The sequence below is a fragment of the Corvus moneduloides genome, chromosome 3, assembly GCF_009650955.1.
Source record: "Corvus moneduloides isolate bCorMon1 chromosome 3, bCorMon1.pri, whole genome shotgun sequence".
In the NCBI taxonomy this organism is placed as follows: domain Eukaryota; kingdom Metazoa; phylum Chordata; class Aves; order Passeriformes; family Corvidae; genus Corvus; species Corvus moneduloides.
This window is the reverse complement of record NC_045478.1, coordinates 110,584,852-110,604,742: the sequence shown is the minus strand read 5'-3', so window position 1 is coordinate 110,604,742 and position 19,891 is coordinate 110,584,852. Positions and strand designations below refer to the sequence as shown.

The 19,891-nt window shown below is 43.6% G+C and overlaps 2 protein-coding genes across 7 annotated transcripts; both read right to left on the bottom strand.

The window, feature by feature from the left end:
* Window positions 1-97: 97 nt before the first annotated feature.
* On the bottom strand, window positions 98-5,463 carry CRLS1 (cardiolipin synthase 1). Of its 2 annotated transcripts, none has more exons than XM_032103496.1 (7): window positions 5,375-5,463; window positions 4,273-4,410; window positions 3,690-3,819; window positions 3,142-3,227; window positions 2,721-2,789; window positions 2,294-2,385; window positions 98-808 (listed from the first exon to the last, which is right to left on the bottom strand). In XM_032103496.1, the coding sequence occupies exons 1-7, from the start codon at window positions 5,414-5,416 to the stop codon at window positions 721-723; spliced, it is 645 nt and encodes a 214-aa protein (XP_031959387.1). In that variant the 5' UTR covers window positions 5,417-5,463; the 3' UTR covers window positions 98-720. The 2 variants fall into 2 exon arrangements, with proteins under 2 accessions (XP_031959387.1, XP_031959386.1); XM_032103495.1 differs by lacking the exon at window positions 5,375-5,463 and adding an exon at window positions 4,739-5,035.
* Window positions 5,464-5,633: 170 nt separating this feature from the next.
* On the bottom strand, window positions 5,634-19,841 carry MCM8 (minichromosome maintenance 8 homologous recombination repair factor). 5 transcript variants are annotated; one of them, XR_004239095.1, is made up of 20 exons: window positions 19,451-19,613; window positions 19,196-19,270; window positions 18,806-18,888; window positions 18,472-18,621; window positions 18,038-18,141; window positions 16,933-17,131; window positions 15,902-15,987; window positions 14,938-15,089; window positions 13,918-14,116; window positions 13,107-13,137; window positions 12,691-12,831; window positions 11,524-11,665; window positions 10,748-10,943; window positions 10,269-10,482; window positions 9,402-9,611; window positions 8,737-8,813; window positions 8,056-8,245; window positions 6,678-7,039; window positions 6,130-6,233; window positions 5,634-6,019 (listed from the first exon to the last, which is right to left on the bottom strand). XR_004239095.1 is itself a non-coding variant. In XM_032103484.1 (18 exons), exons 1-18 carry the CDS (start codon window positions 19,611-19,613, stop codon window positions 6,947-6,949), a joined length of 2,505 nt encoding a protein of 834 aa, XP_031959375.1. In that variant the 5' UTR covers window positions 19,614-19,841; the 3' UTR covers window positions 6,320-6,946. The 5 variants fall into 5 exon arrangements, 3 of the variants coding, with proteins under 3 accessions (XP_031959375.1, XP_031959376.1, XP_031959377.1); XR_004239096.1 differs by lacking the exon at window positions 6,130-6,233; XM_032103484.1 differs by lacking the exons at window positions 5,634-6,019; window positions 6,130-6,233 and having other exon boundaries at window positions 6,320-7,039; window positions 19,451-19,841.
* Between the last annotated feature and the right edge of the window lie 50 nt (window positions 19,842-19,891).

The following is a 19,891-nucleotide window of genomic DNA, read 5'->3' as shown; positions in this document are numbered from 1 at the left end:
CAACGTCTTTAGAAGCTTTAAAGAATCTGGAGATACAGGAGTTTCTTTCAATTGCTAGGAATGAATACATAGGATGAGAAACTTAGATCCATCTGGGTACAGTTCATCATTGCTCATATTTTAAAAGAAAAGGGAGCAGGGTAGGAACTCTTCATGGCTTATCCATATGACAATGGAATGCAACGTAAAATTTCTCTCTGGTTTGAATTTCTGTCCCTCGATGATGTGCTTTCTTCTGCTGCAACCAGAGGCATGTAATTAAGTTCTATGAGAAGTGCTGGTTTACTAACTTAGGTTGAGGTACAAAGACAAATTTGTTCTTGTAATTGCTTTTTCTTCTCAGATCTCAGCGAACGCAGGGCCTTGCATGAATATGGCAGAACAAATCTGGTGCCAACTGTGTGTCTTGACTTCAAAAACAGCATAAAATTACTCAGAATGCACATGGCAGCAACAAGTAGCCCGTGTTTTTAAGAATGTTATTTATTTTGTTTTTGTAAACAACCTCATTTTTAAAGAAATTAAAAATACATTGAAAAGTCTCTCTCTACATATATACACAGTACATGTTCAAATTTCACTTCACTGTGATGCCATGGTTTAAGCAGAAGAACAAAGAGTGCTTTGATCCAAAACTCAGCTGCAATACCACCACCTCTGGGGGCACAGCATCCTCCTGCCCTTCCAGGAACACTTCATTTTTTTATCACCTGCACCACTTCACTTGTTCTTGATCACCTGCACAGTTTTTCTGCCGTAGTGGTAATAGCTGTAGGCAGATGTCACCGTTGTGAAAGCTGTGATGCACCTTTGGGGAAGAGAGTTCCTGTAAGTCATGTGGGTCTATAGACAATATTAAAAAGTGGTTTGGTTCTTTTTTAGCATTAGTTTTTAACTACACAGTCAAGAACCATGCTCCACAAAAATGCAGCTTACAGTTTATGTGCTGCAATTCAGTGTTAAGGGGAGGATTAGATGAACAAAGGATCTGCCATCCAGTGGTAAGCAGCATGCTTCAGTGTAACTGCATACTAGGACATATTTTCACCACACTAGCACTTGTTTTAGAGAAAACAAAAGATTCAGCAATCGATGCCTACATAACTTTCACTAGCTTGAGAACTGGCAGATATAAGAAACTATTCCCTGATAGTGTGAACAGGGAGCATTCAAACCACTCAAGACTTGAACTTACCATTTTCACCAAGTTCCAAAGCTAAAGGGTTCTTGCTTCAGCACCTTTTGTTTCCTTCCCAGACCACAGTTACTCCTAAATTAGCAGTGCTCATCTGTGTGAAAGGCTGACACCACCCTTGAGGTGGGAGTCACTGCTACAGCCCTGCCTGCCCCTCTGTTCCCCACTGCCCTCCCTGGGCACTCTGCCAGGGAGTTTCCAAGAATATTCACAATTGCATCTGGCGAATGACACCCAGATGCAATTCTAGATCTTGTTTTACCACCAGGATGAAAAACCACAGACTGTTAAGATCAAGGTTCATTCATAATTCCTTAAATACTTCCTGGTTTGGGTTGGTGGTTTCGGTTTATTTGGTTTGGTTGGGTTTTTTTTTCCCTAGAAGACAAGTAACACTGGATTTTGCACTGCTTCTGGTTACTAAGTAATTCTGGCATCTGCTGTTCAGAGCTCTTTGTTCTGAACTCTGACCTAACAGCTCAGGAAAAACAACTGCACTTGTAACACCTGCAGCCAGCTGCAGTTCAGCTCAGATCACCAGTGACAGTGAAAGGAACAGCATTAGTTAAGGAGGCAAGCTCCTGTATGCCTGTTCTCACTCCATCCCTCCCCTTCCTTCCTAAAGTCTACAGGAATCACCATTTCTCCATGTGCTTTTCAAAGAGGCTGCAGAAAGCTGGATTTTAAGACAGTAGGTACAGTATAAAGCAAAAATAAGAATGGCTATTTTTACTGATCCCAAGGTTGCTTTTTCAGGGACACTTACGGCATGAACAAATGAGGAATCCACACCGCCTTTCTTCCTGCTCCCTTCTTCTCCATTGATCTAATTTATGTTTTGACTGTGTACCATGTCTATTCCAAAGACTTATTTCTAAGCTATTATTCCTGGATCTTAACTAGTTTCATGTGACCACTTTTTGCTTGTATAGTAAATTAAGTACCAATAAATATCTAATTCTGGTATCATTTAAGACTAAAGGTGTAAAAATTCAGGCATATGGGCTTATTTTTGTTCCACACGAATTAATCTCAATTACCAGTTTCTTTAGGAGCACATTAAATTATCTGGGAAAAAAAAATTAAGATATTAGTTACCATAATGTCTGCAGATATATGCTGTCCACATAATTGAAAACAGGAGCTGCTAAAGAAGCTGCCACCAAAATCAGCTGAACAGCTGTGTTCATCTGAAAAAAGCAAAATAGGAATTGTGAGCAACATGAAGAAGTACAGTGCAAGGAATACCAACACACACTTTTATTGCTGCTTTAAGGATTAGTCTAAATAAATAAAATTTATTTTAAAATCTCCTTTAATTAAGCATTTTACACTCTCAAAATTAGCACGTGCTTTGACAGAGCACAGTTGAAAAACCCTTCAGGACCTATGTAAATTGCCTCCAAATTAGTTGCAATAATTCCAAACTGTACTCAGCAGTAGTGGCAAATTATCCCCACCCTCCAAACCACCCAATGCCCCAAGTACCAAGGAGTTATCTTTTGTAATGAGTTACTGCTCTTACCTTGCTAATGAATGTTGGTTTTAATTGTGCAGTAGCGTAACAGGGGTTAAAATACCTACTCAGTGTTCTCTGTTGGGGGAGAAAAGAGGGAAAAAAAATGCAATCCTCGTACATTCAATTTGATATACCTGTTCACATCATACAGACAAGGCAACTGTAGCACTAAAGAGCTGCACTGCTCTGTTGTGAGATTTATTACACATTAAACACAGGAAAAAAGTTATCAGTAGCTCTGACTTATCTTTAGAAAATGTATTTTATGAAACACTGCCCTGCTCAGAAATCTAGCTGGCAAAGAACAAGCATTACATCTTGTAACCATCAAGTCTCAAGATGAAAAATCTCTTGGCCACAACTTTGCTAAAAGCTTCTTAATTTATTTTTTTGCCATGATTCCATGTTTTTAATGCTGTGCACTCACCGGTGGAGAAAGAGTTTTGTATCGCACGTAAAAAACAGCGGCAATGAGCGCTGCATCCCGCAGGATAATCATGGAAGTCAGTGGAACTGGAAGATCAAGCCAACACCAGCCAGTGAAAAATTGTGTCCGTGATTAAATGTAAAACACAACCAAAAGAGCAGAAAATACAAAGACAAAAGAACCACTCCCAAATTCTCCTGAATGAGTTCTACCCGTCACTGAGGATGTTTAACACAACTCCTGAAAGGGTTTAAGCTGAAGTCCTAAAACAATCCAGTCCATGAAAAACAATTTTATATAGCTACTAACTATTTTTGCTTTAAAGAAAGTGCATTGAAAAACGGCAGTACATGCCAGTTGTTTAAGAATGCAGCAGCAGTTGCTTCCCGTAGGGTCCTTTGGAAAGTATTTAATAGGAGCAAAGAGCAACTGGCAAGGTAAGAGTTCCAAGAGATACACAGTTTTCCTTCTGGAAACACAAGAAATGTTGCTACACATAAATTGACCTTGTTCGCCTTATCTAGTACACACAACAGCCATTTCCTCACCTGGGATAAGGTTTGCACACGTTAGGCTCACGTAGAGCACGCTGATGAGAATTTTATCTGCCAGGGGATCGAGAGCACTTCCCAGTGCTGACTTCTGATTAGCCCAGTTCCGTGCAATAAATCCATCCAGCTAGGAAAACCGAAATTCAATAGCTCTCTGTTAGAAGAGTATGAACGAAAATTGCTCACGTAGGCTACTGTTACAGAGATTTTTAATGTATAACAGCAGGTAAAATGGCGAGTTTAACTATGATAAAATGTGATACCTCTTAGCTGACACTTGTATCACAAAAACAACCACCAGACGCACAAGCACTGAGTGGCCAATGCCCACCTGGGGCCGGTCATGGAGCTCTGACCTCCCTCTTTCCTCCATTAGCATAAAGTCCCCTTTAGGCACCTGCAAATTCCCTTTGCAACACCACAAAACATATATGTATAGCATTCCTAGAAATCAACAACTATAAAAATGAATCTGTTTTATCCATTTCCACTCTATGTTGGAGTCTAAGTTTCAGTGCATGTCCACGGGATCAGCGTGAGCCCACTGTCCCAATGCCTTTCCAAACTGATGCAGACGTACCAGGTCCGTCACGCCAGCCAGGACAAAGACACCAAGTGCAACGCTGAAATTCTCTTCAACGATCAAATAACCTAAAACTGGCGCCAGACCCATTCTCGCCATGGACAGGATATTTGGGATGGTCCAGGGATTTTCATACTATAAAGCAAGAAAGGGAAAATCTTCAGGGCAGGAATGCAAACCCCATCTTGGCACATAACAGTTAATCACAACAAATAATTTTCCAGGTGAACTAGACAGAAAGCCTGGAAAGTTCTTGGAAGCAGCCTGCTGCTTGCGCAAGGCACATGGCCTCGACCTGCTAAACATTAACTTCGCCTTCAACAGGAAAACATCGCGCCGCGAGAGCCCCAAAGAAAAGTCCGACTTCGAGTTTCGGGTGTGACACCTGTTAGCCGCGCTCCGGGGGAACGAGTGCTCCCGCTCGGGCCGCCCCGGTGCCCTGTCCCCGGTGCCGCTCACGTACCAGCTCCGCGCAGGGCTCCGCCGCGCTCCGCTCCCGGGGGGGCTCCGGCGGGGCGGCCCCGCCGCTGAGGAGGCGCCAGACGGCGGCGGGCGCGCGCAGCAGCCGCGGGGGCCCCGCGCACGCGGGCAGGCACGAGATGCCCCCGCCACGCCGCCCCCCGCCCGCCGCCGCCGAACCGGGCCGGCCGCCCAGAGGCCTCGCGCCGCCGCCGCCCGGCCGCCTCCGCGCCGCGCCGCGCAGGAGCCCCCAGGAGCCCCTGCCCAGCCAGGCGGCGGCCAGCATGGCGCGGAGGGGGCGCGGGAGAAGCGGTGCGGGAGAGGCGCTGCGGGAGAGGCGCCGCCCGCGGCCCTACGCGCGCGGCCGCGCTGCCCGCGGGAGCGCGCGGCCTCCCGCCGCCCGCGCCATCCGCCCCGCGGGACTGGGCACGGCGCGCGAGCCGCGCGCGGCGCGTGTGCCGCGAGCGCTGACGGGGACGCGCGACCTTTTGCGGCGCTTTACGCCAGCCCCGCCCCTCCGCCGGGCCGCGCGCTTGACGGCAGGCGGCCACCCGCGGCGGCGGCGGAATGGAACGCTCGGCCCGGGGGAAAGCGCTTCCCCGCCGCTTTTCCACCGCTTCCCCGCTGGATTCCCGCCTACCTCCCGGCACAGGCTCTCCCCCGCGCGGACAGCCGTGTCCATGGCGGGCCGGCGGGCGGCTGCCCAGCCTCATCCCGCTCCTCCTCGCGGCGGGTGCGGGGCCGCAGCGTTCCCGAACGAGCCCTTGAGGGAGGAACGGAAAGGTTTGCTTTATCTTAAGAGACTTCTCAGAGAGCGCAAGTGCTCTCTTGTGCTCAGTACTTGCTTCTAGCCCGCGGTTGCCCGCATTTATTTTATCTCAAGGAGAAGCAGGAAGGAGTTTACTTTTCCAGGTGCAGTCTTTTATTTGCTCCTGAGGCGCGTTCCTATCCCCCAACACTGTACTAAGCTAAAATCGGTATCTAACACCTGCTTCCAGTTTGGTGGTAGAGCAGACCTTGCCCCTTAAGAGCTCAGATGTAGAACTATAATTTCATACTTAAAGCATTTCATCTTCAGACCAGTTTTCAGTTTCAAGTACCTTGGGGTAGGTTCCCAGCTGGGCAGCACTGAAAAGTGTGACATGTTGTTTGACATCCAAAGCTTGTGTTTTGGTACCCAAGGGCTGTGGAAGCTTGGTGCACGTCAGACCCTGATGTCGCTTAAACCAGAAGATGAGGCACTGAGCTTCAGTGTTTCTGCTTTTTTAGATCCATCATATCTTACCTGAGAAATAAAAGAGGGAGAACAGAAGAATGAGCACTGTGTTCTTGATTTTTAAAAATATATTATTCTTTATGGGGGGTGGGGCGTGTTTGGGGTTTTTAAACTCTTACACTGAAAGCTGCTCACGTGCCATTTCATTGCACCAGACCATGATTCTGATTTCATCAAAGTCAGGAAGCATTCAGCACTTCACTCGTGCTGAGCACACATTGTTCTATGTCAGGAACAGAGTTACATAGAAACAAACAGAACCTGTTGGTGTTACAGATCTTGTAATGGCCATTAAACAGCTTGAACAAATAATATTTCTCATATATAAAGTTTAATGAAAGTCAAAATCCAATCCCTGCTTTACAAATTAAATACTCTAATAAGGATTTTTTTTTAAATCAGACTTGGATTTCAAACAAAACCTCGGCTTCAAAGACCAAGTTTCAAAGCAGAAAATCAAGTCAGTTTCAATAGAGTGTCATTTGGTAACAGCTATAAAATGGTGTTGTCTCAACATGAAACTTCACAACTTTCTGGAAACATTTCTAGACTTCAAATGAACTACAGTGCTAAAAGTACAGCTCATATCATCCTCTCATGAAAGATTTCTGGGTTGAAATTTGTGGGTCCAGCATGGCACTGTAATAATGTCAGTATAAAACCACACCTTCCACTCCTCGAGGATGATGAGGTGCATTATAGCCCTGCACAGTCCCATCTGGAATGGCAGACCTGTAGGATGAGCCAGGCAGCAATACCATGTGTCAGTTTGTCCTGTGGCAGCTTTCCAATTTATTTTCTTCAGGGGTATCTGCACCTCAGCAAACACCAGGGCTGTGCCAGGTGCAGCTCAGCTCGGGATGTGCCTCCCCACTGCAGGTCCCTCAGTCCAGTGGAACGATTGAGTCTGAAGGAAGTTCATCACAGTGACTCTTCTCACATGGTCTGAAGCTGATAAACTCTTGAACCTTTTTTCAAAAGGTAACCCTGATCATTTAGGGATCCAATAAAGCTCTCGAAATCAGACACCTGGGAAAATAAAGACAAAAATATCAAATTGGAGAATGACATCTTACCTGATGTAAAGCAACATGAACCATTTGAAAGAACTTAGTGAAATAAAGTGGGCTAAGAATAGGTCAGATTCCTTAGCAAACTGTTCACCTGCTAGGAGGTGTCATAGCATCATTCCCCCACTTTTGTGCTTTACTTACACATTCTTTTTATTGTAGTGTTACCCAGAGGTAGCATTCTTTGCTTTATGACATGCAGAAAGGCTACAGTTACATTTGTATAAATTCCAGTTCTGAAACAGAAGTATCTACCACAGAAAAGCATGATTTCTACAAGTCTCCCTGATTTCCAGGTATAAAACTTTGAATGGGCAAAAAATATTCTATATATGAAGGTAGAATTAGAGTTACTTGAATTAAACTGAATAAGTAGTCAATGGAGCAAAAAGTAGAATTAGCTACCAATAATTCTGTTTGGCTGAAGCCCCCACAAGTACAGAATGCAAATCAATTACAGGGCAGAGTACGTTTGTGGCCATGTGTCCTACATGATGTCCCTATCAAGATACAACCCTAGGATGTCTGCAGCGGGAATGAAAACCTGAAAGGCATATTTAATCCAGAGAAGGTCATGCAGAAACATCAGAAATAGAGCAGGGACACCACAAGTCTAAATTTGGGAACAAAAAGAGGTGTTTCCTCTGGGGAGCCAGAGGGAGTGAAGCACTGAAACCAACATTGCCTTTCACAGATCAAACCAGAATCTTGCTCAGAACCAGCCTCATCAGTCAGATCAGCCCTCACCAGTGCAGGGAATTGCTGTTGCAAACAGCTGTGAGGCCAGTGAAGCTTACAGAGACACTTCAGGAGCTCTGCTCGGCCTAACAGCCGTAAATTGGTTATTTCTGTTGTTATTTCTGTCATTGCAAAGAGGCACAGCAGAGGTGCCTTTGCTGCTCTCCCTTGGGCAATAAATAACTGTGAGTGGTCTGGCAGTCTGTTGTTGCTGGGGTGGCTGCTGGGCGAGCTCACCCGAATCTGCAGCTCCTTGGCGATGTGCCGCAGCTGCTGCAGGTCAAAGAGGTTGTTGTAGGTCCTCTCTGCAATGCTGTTCAGGGCAGACACGAATCTCTTGGCCTGCGACCGATTGCTCATCCCAGACCCGTGCTGGGAACGCTCGAAGTCCAGCTTGCCAAACTCATCCGAGTAGGTCCCCAGCATGCTACAAACAGGTTACAAAAAGAGAGAAAACTCTCAGGAGATAAAAGCAAACATAGGTGGATTTGATTCCCAAAACATAACTGCTGGAGAGGGCTTTCAGAAGCCATGTAGAAAACAATCCACCATCAAGTCACTCTCTAGAGAACTTAGATTAAGCATTCATCCAAATCACTTTTAAACTTTAACTGTTCACCTGCACCAGAGAGTAATCCCATGGGAGAAGAAACCCTTCAGCAGCGTCTCATGTCTGCGTTACTGTGCACAGACACACAGAACCACTGTGGTCACACAACTCACAAGCCTCAGCAGCTGTATGTGACTTAGGGCTGCTGTCAGCTTTTAAAAAGCAGCTAACAAACCCAAATATTAGTATCATGGGCCTAAGCTTGATAAAGTGATTTCTTCACTGTGTTTGAAAATGTAAAGGAAAAAAGTTTCAAGTGAATGGTACTGTGATGCTTTATTTATTTTTAAAGCAGTGTTTTCTATTACCTGTATTTCATTATCTCTATTACATCCTCAGCATCTTCCTTGGTAGACTTCTCTCTTAATTCCAGCCTTGATCGTGCCTTAAAACAGAAAAAAAAAAAAACCATAAAGGTTTAAGATATATCATAGCTGATGTGAAAAAGGGCTACAATCACTCTACAAGGGCTACAAGCACAAATTTTAGAAGCAGAGATAAAAGCCGACAGGATTAGAGGAAGATCTTTCTATTTTTTGTTCGTGTGCCAATGTCACCTCCTGCATACTTGCACTTTTAGGCTGCAGCTTGGAGTTTATTTGCTTTGTAGCAGTGTAGCCTTGTGAAGCAGCAGATCACAAATAGTGTTGTTAAGGCAGCGTTAGGGAAAAGGAAAACAGAAACATTCTAAGTTCATGGTGGGCAGCAGGTTATTCCTGCCTGCACCTACTTTTTCTCCTTTTGGGGAATGTGACACATTCTCTTTCCATCTTCTCAAGGGCGTTTTACTTTATAAGAAGTTTTAAGGAGCAGTAGCTCTTAAGCACTTCTAAGCCTCTTGCATTCTCACTTCTTTTTTTAACAAAACAAAAAAGCACAGTGGTGAATAAGCTATAAAAAATGATAGGATTTAGGTAGTACCTTAGGAATAATCTCTGCTTTCAATCCCTTAAGCATTCTAGCTTGCATTTACCTCTGTCAGTCGAATCAGGGACTCCAGCTGCCTCGTGGTGATGGGGGTGCTGTCTGCTCCTTGGTTCTGTTTCCGGAGCTCGAGGTAGAATTCCTGGAGGACTTGTGCAGCCTCTGGAGATAAGTTTGGGTGGACGTACTGCCGAGCATATCCAACATACTTCCTCAGCAGCTGATGGGGAATGGCATCAAAGTTTTCTCCTGCTGAGATCTAACACAAAGAGTTAGATTTCTGTCTGTCAGAAGCCTATAAAATAAAAATTTTAATATCAAATCATCATCTTTATGCTTCATCTGGTGAAGTCACCACTATAAGGGCTTTAGTGCTTCGTATATGAACAGTGTACTTCAAGTCCCCACACTATGCTCAGACATCTAAACACACACACACACTTGGCCATTTCAGAAAAAGCAGGCAGGGCTTCTCATCTGCAAGGGTAAGAAGTGCCAAATAGAATTCACTATAAAGTTAAATCCTTTCTCAAAAAGAGAAAATTCAAATTCCCAATTGCTGCAGCTCCACAGAAGACTAAACCATCACTGCTGATATCCCACTTCCAAAAGTACAGGGGTTTAGCTCCAGCAGGAGTATTTCTCCCAAGATGTGGCATTTGACACTGTAAGTTCTCAAAGCCATCACTGAAGTCTAGTAAGAAATATGCTTCCTCTCCCATACTTTCCAAATCCATGGAGTTGCAGATGCCCAAGGATTTGCTTCCACACTGCTTTATTTGGATTCAGTACTCCATTGCAGATCATGTCATATCAAATTATTACACCCAGCCCAGTTGTGTAGCTCTCTCCTGAAACCCAACACAGCAAATTTCCTTTAGAGCATCCCATGCAGCAGCCCCAGGACAAGTCCCACCTTCAGCCTCTCGAGCAGGGGTCGGTCTGACGTAGCCTGGAGGACAGAGTGCTCCTGGGAGCTGGCCCGGGTCACCAGGGCACTGCTGCAGGCTGCGGGCCGGCCGGCCCGCATGGCCATCACGTGCTCGGACAGCAGGTGGTCGTGGTCCTCGTTCGGGGTGTCCAGCAGGATGAACACCAGATCAAATCTTGACAGCAGAGCACTCCCCATTCTGGAAAGACAAGGAACCACAGTACTTGGAGAAGAGGAAAAATTGTAGCAACTCTGTTGCACTTCAAACACATGTAAAAGATCCTGTCCTGCTCATTTAGGATAAAGTAGAACAGCAATTTCTCTCTCAAAAGCCACTAAAAATTATTAAAGTTTGTGTTCACGCTCCAAAAAAACTGGAAAGCAACTGTACACAAGCTACAAAGCTGCCAGAAGCATCTACTCCTGAATGTGAGCTATAAATCAGCATTTCAGAAAGTGCTCACTTTAAGTTCTCAGACACTGTTTTGGCTTTGTTATAATGTCCTCCAACAGGGTTTGCTGCAGCAACAATGGATGTCCGAGCTGGCAGACTGCAGACAATGCCAGCCTTGGCCAGGCTGATGCTCTGCTGTTCCATGGCTTCCAACAAAGCCTGGTGCTGGTTTCCCATCTTATCAAATTCATCTATTCCACAAATTCCTGGAAGCAATTAAAACAGGACAAAGACTTATCAGACAACACATTAACTGAAGGGCAAGTGTGTGCTACAATCCAGTGTTACATCCAAAGTCCAACTTAGAACCCTAGGGACTGCAGAAGACACCAGCCAAAGTCTCCATTTCAGCCAGGTTTGTTTCCATTTCATGGCAATGCAGCCAAACCAGCCTGATTCGGGCATGCAGCATCCTTGATAATACATTAAGGTGACAAAACAAGCTTTCTAAAAATAGACAACAAATCTCAAAAGCAAGTCCTTTTTCAAAACCAGTAAGAGTCCAGCAGTTGACATCAAGTCAGATTCCTGAACAAAAAAAATCCTAGTTCTTTGACCCAGTAAGTCTGGTATGTGAATTGCAGAACTGAAGTTTTCCTGCAATTGCCCCCAGAGAAGTCACTGGAGAAGCTCAGAACTTCCCACAGTGTGGAAACCCACTATCATACTTCAGACATTTTTAGTCCACAGTTAATTGAGTACTTTGGCTTATCTTAGACTCAGCAGCACAGACACTCCTGCCCCTCACATGTGACTACACAGAACCTGTGGCATTACATGGATTACCTTGATCTCCAAGCACTAAGGCACCAGCTTCCAAGGCAAAATCTCCAGAAGTGCCATCTCTGGACAGTGTAACCGTCAGGCCAGAGCTGGTGGAAGTATTACCACAAACATACACACCTCGAGGAGCGATGTTACACACTGCCTAGAAGAGAAACAAATACTTTTTCCCTCCCCAAAGTGAAGAATTTCATAAGCCTTATTCTGGAGAAATAATTCAAAGTAAACCCAAATTTGTTTCTTTCTACTTAACATGGCCCAACAGTAAAGTCATAACTCCTTGCAACCCCAAGAGACTTCTGCAAAGCAGTAGGAGTAACTTTTCTTGAATGGCATTCTTTTTTTTTTAGTAACAATGTGAACGAACAAATCAGTTACTCTGTGCTGGAGAGTCCCCATTCAACAAAAGAATAATTTTTAAATTTCGTTTGTTAGGATGCAACTTGCGTGCAAATCCATCACTTTGGCTAAGTTATTGCTAATCATATCCTAACATAACAGGTCCATGTTAGAAAGACTCAGACTTTCTAAAGAAGGTCTAGGTGAATTCTGTCCCTTCTTCACTTCACAGTAATCATGGAAAAAGACATGGAATTAAAAAATCACTGAGTTTAAGGAAAAAAAAATTACTAATTGTCATAGTCATGCAGAAATGCCTACTGAGATCAAAACCCAAACACAGCAGCAGGTCACTTTCCCAAAAAGCCAAGATGTGTGCTAGCAACATAGAAATGGGGTAAGGAATGGAAGTAAACCTCACAGGAGAAGAGTTACGTGGTATTTAAAGTAGCATTTGTTCAAAGAATATTATTTTATTTCACAATGGACCAGCTAAATGAAGACAGGAAGGAGTGAGCCTCCTCCGTGGGGAAAAGGGTTGGTGAAAAGAACTGTGTAAGGGCAGACAGCAAGCCTGTAAGCCTGTACTTGAAAGCCCATGGGCCTAACCAAGGACACCCGATTTGGTGTTTTAACAGGCTCCCTGGAAGGAGACGACAGCAGGAGAGCCCTTTGGATACTGTCCTATACTTCAGGCATCCTACATGAAAAGATAGCTCCAGCCAGGCTCAGTCAACCCTTTGGTCTTAGCACAGTTATCCTACCATGGTTACAAGTCAAGATAACAAGGAAATAGAGGAAAACAGAAAATAGTAATAAAGGAAACCGTACCTGCAACATTTGACTTTTTCCTAATCCTGGATCTCCAACAACCAGAACATGTGGGTCTCCTCGCACTGGGATTCTGTTCTTGTCATCCACAAACTTCTGACATCCTCCAAACAAGGCCAGGGCCAAACCTGCCTTCACAATCTGTTGTGGTACAGGCCAACACTGGTAAGTATTTGATCGTTGTGACCAACACTGACAGCTCCCCAGAACTGGCTGTAATAACCTTTCCTTCTGGATCACTGAACTTCAGGGTCTAAGGCTGCCACTTCCCTGACACCAAAAGAGCCACAGTCACCTGTAAAAACAGTCCCTGCCCCTTCCCCCCATCCCAGATAAGCTTTGTGAATCCCTTAGGAATTGAATGTGGCAGAAACATTTCAAACTGGAATGGCAAGCAGAGGTGTTAAATGACTTACCTCGTGGCCATAGATTGCAGGACAAAGAGAGCTGAAAAGCAAAGCACAAGGTCATATAAATGGAAGATAAATCATGTATTACTACAAACAATCCCTTGTTCTGTCTCTCATCACAGAACACCTTAACAAACATATAAAACCTTTGGGAAGCTGTTGCTGAATTTCCAACAGACATCAGCAGCATCAAATTTCTTGAAATTTTTGGATAATCAGAAATGATTGAAATAAGAATAGCTTTTCACTTGAGCCCTCACAAAGACAAAGGAGAAGCAGCTTCCCAGTGGTACCTGCACCTATTCTTCTCTTAATCAAGTAACTACCTGTAACTCTCTTTTTAAAATGCCAGTTTTGTGTTCTTTGACTCCACTGGGAGGGCCTGAGGGACACCCCAGGCAGAAGAGTACTTTTTAGTCTGAACTGAGGGTCTTTCACACCCTTTGCTCAGTCCTTGCACCTCTTTCCTCCACTGTAGAAAAGCAGAGGACAAAATGGTATTTGCAAATTGAATTTACACGGTGAGGAACAAAATTAACTAATCGCTTTTCTACCCAAAGCTTTCTAAGGTTGAACTAGAACACAGGTAACTTCTTGTATCCCTAAGCCCCTCCCAAAGTCCCAATATTCCCACTGCAATACTTTCATTCCCTCCCAAGTCCCCTTCCCACTGCAGTTTGTTAGATCTCTAGGACAGTTTCTATTGCACAAGGCTCAGATACTTCACAGCTCTAGGATGAGCTGTCACGTTTGTCTGAAGGTGATCACACTGATTCATGTCTAATCCTAGACCTGGTCTAGGTCTGACACAACTTACTTCACAATGAGCCTGAACAGATTTTCCTCAGCTTGAATTTCTTGGATAGCATAGAGGTCTTTAAGGGAAAACTCCATGAAGGATCTCTGAAAAGTCTCATCATCAAAATTCTTTAGTTTTTGTCCTTTACTGTTGCTGACAGAATTTGCCTCAATGTACAATAAGAACATACACTTGTCATTCTTATTTTTAGAAGCTCCTGTTAGAAAAATTGAGAAAGGATGATGGAGCATTTCTTCTATCAATAAGGACTCATATTATCTACAAATGGCATAGAGTAATTCAAAAATATCATGTACAGCCATGGTCATATTTAAGTACTGAATATCTGCATTTTGTAAAATTGATGCAAAATAAGTTTCTAGTTACACTTGTTCTTTGAAGTTCCCTCCACTTACACACACAATAAAATATTTTGCTGAATTGGAGGGCATATGTCTAGAGACAATTTTGTCCCAGAAAAAATTATTTTTTCCAGGAATTTTTGTAGTCAAATAAAAGTTGAATATAAAATGTTTCCACTGAATATTTAGAGGAAAAAAAAGATGCATGGTGCAGAAGCATTAAACACGTAGCTTCATAATTAATCAGCAATTAATAATTAATAATTTTTTATATAGATTGATTACTGAGCAGAAAATGAAGTCTCAGAGTAAAACAGTCTTGCAGTTATCTGCAACGAATTCTTTCAGAACAGTGCACAACATATTTCTTCACTTTGAAAATAAAAGGAATAAAAGGGAGAAAAAAGGGTTGAAAAATTTCTCTAGGGAAGCTAAACTAACAGTTTGACAGTTGTCCTAGTGTCTGAAGGGGATATTAAAGGGAAAACATGAATCAATTAACGTCCTAAACCAACTCCTCCTTGTAAAAGTCTGGTAGCTTCTGAAGAAATTTACACTTTATGCACTTTCAACTCTGAGAGCTCCAGTTAAGGGGAGTGACTGTCGTTGTTCTTGAGTAAGCACTACCGAAAAACCCCCGTGAAGGAAAAAGGAGTTCTCAGGTGCTGTACTTCACCTTCCTCAGTGCTTGACACCTTCACTATGCCTGTGATTGTGACCATGTCTCCTGGGACACAGCTGTCCACGAGGTCCTGGACCAGCTCACACTCGATGGTGCGCGGGATCCGTCCTGCTTCCCGCTGGCCGTCTGACATGAGCTCCTGCACCCTGCAACACACAAGGGCAGCTCACACACTGTGCAGCACCTTCCAGTCCAACTGCAGCACACAACATCTGCAGCTCTGGGCATCTTCTTCAGGTCACACTTCACTAAATGGGTATAAATTTTGCATAAAACTCAGAACTCCGGGTTGAAATTCAGATATTCTACCACTGATGAGCATGTTCATGTAGAAATAAGTAAGGTACATGAAGTAAAAGGGACCAATATAAAGCAATGAAGAGCTCAGACATTACCACTCTCATGAATTCTTAATTGGTATTCTAACCCTAGAACAGCCCAAGAAATTTCTCAGACCATAACAAGAAGAGTAGTTCACTCCCCGGTTGTGAAAGTTCCAGCTCTGGCTCTGCACTTGGGGCTCGGAGATTTCCTTGAAGCCAAGCCAAGCTTTACCAAAGAAGCTGTGATAAACAGCGCCCTCTGGAGCTGCCAACAGCAGCAGGAGTTTTTAAACTCAAAACTTCCAGTTCATTCAGGTCAAGTGGCACAGCTGACCAGTTTAAACTAACAGGGCTTTTCTAGCTGACTTACATCTCGTTAAAGGGAATCATGAAATCATAGACACCATTAGAAGTGATCAAGAAAAGCTGCAAAGAGCTGAGGAGCTCGGTAAGGGCAGAAGGAATTTCCAGAGAACTATTACAGGGCAGGTTACAAAGTATACCAGGGCTTGGATAAACCAACTGCTTTGTGACACAAATGTTGGAGAGCGCTTGCTGCAAAAGAATATGATATTTAAAATCACACAGTGTAACATGGGTTGAGCCATCCCGTCACATCCCATTTTTGTGCTTACTTGACAGACTGCCAGTCCACTGTGGCGGTTAAAGGAGAGCTCCTGTCGGCTGTGAAGGACCGGCCCCGGCACTCGGGAACAAGGCACTGCAACAACAGGAATTCTGATTCATTCCCAGCCTTTTTAAAAACCCTAAGGTGAAATTGCCTGATTTGATTTAAAAAAAAAAAAAAAAGGAAAGCGAGGCAATATAATTCAGTATCATTCCAGGAAAAAAGCCAGTTAAATTAGGGCTACAAATTACATAATTAATGAAAAGCCATCATGTGCACACACCTGACTCATAGCTGTTAGAGCAAATACAGCTGAGTTGAGTGAGTGCCTTGGTGAACGGGTTTGAGCTGGGGAAGGGCAGGGCAGGGGGGAAGAAGAGGTAGTGGGTGGTTTTTTTGGTTGTGTTTTGCTCTGGGTTTTGTTTGTTTGTTTTTTGGTTTTGGTGGAGTTTTTCTGGTTTTTGTGGGGGGTTTTTTGGGTTGGTTGTTCATTTGTTTTTGTTGGGCAGTATTTTTTAGTTGGTTGCTTTTGATTTGTTGTTTTTTTTTAATACCCATGGATGTTCCAGAGACGATAATTTTTTCCACTCGAGCACATGAGGAAACATAAAATAACCAGGCACTGTCCTATATCTAATGACTTTTTAAATCCAGATAATAAGAAGTAAAATTAAAATAGAAAGTTCTAAACAAAAAACCAAACAATGTAGGCATAGAAAACCACCACAGCAAGGTGGAAGAGTCTTTTTAAACCTAACTAGTGAAATGGAAATTAAAAGAGATAATATTTTTTCCAGATTTCAGGGAGATTCCACACATTGCTTGTCACATCCTGTTCCAGCAGCATACATTTTTCACAAGCTACAAGGGTCTGCAGTAAGAAAAGTTGCCTGGTATGTTTAGTTCTTTTTCAATGTGTCAGTTGTTTAGCCTAGCTTTTAAAGACTATATTTTAATTTTTTTTTTTTTTAAATACCAGCGATGCTGCTTTTTGACAAAACACAACAAAAAGCATGAAGTTCAATGGTTTTAGCTTACCTTGGTGGGAAGGGTGTACTTCCCATCAGGGAGAGGAACCCCCTGCACATCCCCACAGGTGGCACAGACGAAGGCCAGGTTGGTGCACAGGGGTTTGATGTTGCTGACCCTCACCACGGTGCCACGCAGGGCGATGTATTTGCCGTAGCAGTTGGCCCTCACATTTTTCAGCTGGGTTAGAGGCTCATAGTTGTACACTCTGCATCAAAGTTCAGCATTAGCACACAGAAATGGAGGATAAAAATAACCTCCAAACCCATCCAAACATAAACAGACAAAAAAATCCTCTTCCCAATTAAAAATGGTAACCCAGGAAAAATTCCCAGAAGTATTTTTTCGGCAGACCCATGGCACAGCCTTTAATTCTTGTTCTAGAAAGCAGCAGAACATTCAGTATTCTCCACATGAATCCACCTCAACAGCCTCAAACAGTCCAGGTTGTTTATCCAGTGACACCTCTGGCCTAGCAATACAACAGACATTACCTTATGGTCATCCATAACTGTATCTTTCCATTGTTTTGGATAAAGACTGGAGCTCAGACTTGCAACACGGAAGGACCAAAGTTTTATTATGGCTATGCCACCACCAGTAGGGAATTAAAAACAATCATAAAAAATAAAATAATTTTTAAAAAGTAATTTAAACTCCATTTGAACTCCAATAGGGCTCATACACCCAGTTCCCTCAGACCCTTGAAGCCTGAGATGCCATTACTTCTGACAAAGAAAAGAAGTTTTAAGGACTTGTTTCATTAAAAGCTCCTCCAGCCAACAGAAATTTAAATAGTTCTGCTTTTAATCAATACATGTTTTATAGAATAGTTGTTCTACTTATAAGCCACTTCTCTACTTACAAGTTTTTCTAGTTCAAGCTGTTTATTCAGCTTACAAGGAGGTTTCATTTCACTTTTTTCTTCACAAGGACATGAAGTCATGGGGAAGAAAAAAGCAAAATGTAGAGTGGTGTTCTGGAAAAAGCTCCACAGAGCCCAGTTTTCCCATAAACATGTAAGCCCTCAGCACCATACATGGACACAGGCAAGGATTAGACAGGAAGCAAACAGCTCTTCCTTGGGCAAGAGCAACTACTTAGCACCCATTACCTGGCATGGATGAGAGGCACATTTATGATAGGTTCCCCATCCAGGGGCAATCCCTCCTGCACCTGCAGCTCCGCAGCGTGTCTTTCCAGGTCCTTGGTGAGCACCTGGGTGGAACAGGAAGGGGGACACAGATGCCCACAGGAATTAGAACTTCCAGTAGGGAGAGACATAGGTGTTAGAACTACATTTAGCTATAGTCAGGTGCTCCAATGATGAATAACAAAAATGCACCAAGACCAAAGCAACTTCAAAATGTGATTTTGTGGGTCATACAGGAAGGCAAGAGATGAAAGGATTTGAGTTTTAAATAAACAGTAATTCAGGAAACAGGAAAACACAGAGATTTGGGGTTTATAACATAATTGCCTCTAAGTGTCACTGGTTCTTTTTTGTTGTGAGGGTTATGCTTCCATGTATCAGAATCTCATGTTTACCTGATGAATTGCCAGGCCCATACACTGCAGTATTTTCTGAGGCATATCCCTTAGTTCAGTAGACATATTTGGTATCGATTTAGTCAGTTCTCTGTCTTGGATTAGTTCCTTATAATCCACGAGAATGCTTCCTTTTCTTTCTATTTCATCCTGGGAAACATTGTAAGTGATAAAACACACTTCAAATTAGAAGTGAAAAACCCAAATTATGTCCTAAATGTTTCAGGTCTATAAAGGAGGTTACTTTTGATGAAGAAAACCACCCAAAAATCTGTAGTGTTCCTGCATCAACAACAGATTGTTGGGGTGGGATATGTTTGGGTTTGTTTTTTACCTTATCATAAAGCTCAATGCGCTGCATAAAAAACTTTTCAAACGCTTGAGTCTTCTGGACAAAAGGAGACTTGTCATTGTAAACTAATTAGAAACACACCACGTTAGTGACAGAAATAATTCTTTCCACTTCACAAAATACATAAACAAGTAATTTTTCTTCCATTATTTTTCTGCATTGCAAAACTAAGGCAGATTATAATCTCCACAGTATCCCAGTAATGATCACAGAGATTACAGTAATCACAAGAGTGAAGTCTTTATTTTATGCTTTTATATATGAAATTTTCGTTGTTCTTTATTGAACTTATAACTCTACTAACACTACGTATAACCAATTTTAGAAAAAAAAAAAAACAACTTGCTACATATAATTTTGGTCTAAAGATACCTTCAGAGAAATAAAGTTTCCAGCCCTTATAGGGAATAAATTGGTCCATCGTTGATTGGACTAGTCGAGATTTTCCTGGGGGGGAAAAAAAAAAAATAATGTGGATTGAAAGAATATGGACAGTAAAATAGTACAAGTTTTATTCTCAGTGATTCTTTTGACCACGGGAGACAAACTGTAACTGCCTAGCACAGTGCGTTAAATGAAAAGTAATACGGCTTCAGAAAGCAGGTAGAAGCAGAGGGGCTGGCTCACCAGGTTCGGGCATCCTTTTGGGCTCTCCCTTCTGTCCTCTGCCTCGCCATCCTCCGCCTCGCCATCCTCCTCCTCGCCATCCTCCTCCTCGCCATCCTCCGCCTCGCCACCCCGGGCAGCCTCTGCCCCGGGCGCATCCCCTGCCTCTGAGATCCCTGCTCATCGGCGGCTGCCGGCGCCAGTCTGGGGACGCGACAACAAACCGAGGCGAGGAAGCAAATTTTCCCAGAAGATATTTGATTTAAATTAGCGCTATTTTCCAGAGGGGGCCTCGCGGGAGGCCGTGCCTTTCTCTCCCTACCACAGGCTCGGGGGAAGGCGCAGAGCAGCCCCGCTGAAGCGCCCCGGGGCCGCGCCGCCGATCGCCGCCCTCAGCGATGCCTCCCGCGCCCCCGGCCCGCGCTGCCGCACTGCGCAGGCGCCGCCAGCCGGGCCCCGCCC

What these genes read in the sequence shown, in the direction of transcription:
- CRLS1 (XM_032103495.1), bottom strand. Translation starts at nt 5,020, where the DNA reads ATGCTGGCCGCCGCCTGGCTGGGCAGGGGCTCCTGGGGGCTCCTGCGC. An exon ending in GTGTGCAAACCTTATCCCAG is followed by an intron (nt 3,228 to 3,689) that starts GTGAGGAAATGG and finishes TTGATCTTCCAG; the next exon opens with TTCCACTGACTTCCATGATT. An exon ending in ATATATCTGCAGACATTATG is followed by an intron (nt 809 to 2,293) that starts GTAACTAATATC and finishes TCTTCCCCAAAG; the next exon opens with GTGCATCACAGCTTTCACAA.
- MCM8 (XM_032103484.1), bottom strand. Translation starts at nt 19,613, where the DNA reads ATGAGCAGGGATCTCAGAGGCAGGGGATGCGCCCGGGGCAGAGGCTGC. An exon ending in CTGTTCAGGCTCATTGTGAA is followed by an intron (nt 13,138 to 13,917) that starts GTAAGTTGTGTC and finishes TTTGCTTTTCAG; the next exon opens with CTCTCTTTGTCCTGCAATCT. An exon ending in CTGCAATCTATGGCCACGAG is followed by an intron (nt 12,832 to 13,106) that starts GTAAGTCATTTA and finishes GTACCACAACAG; the next exon opens with ATTGTGAAGGCAGGTTTGGC.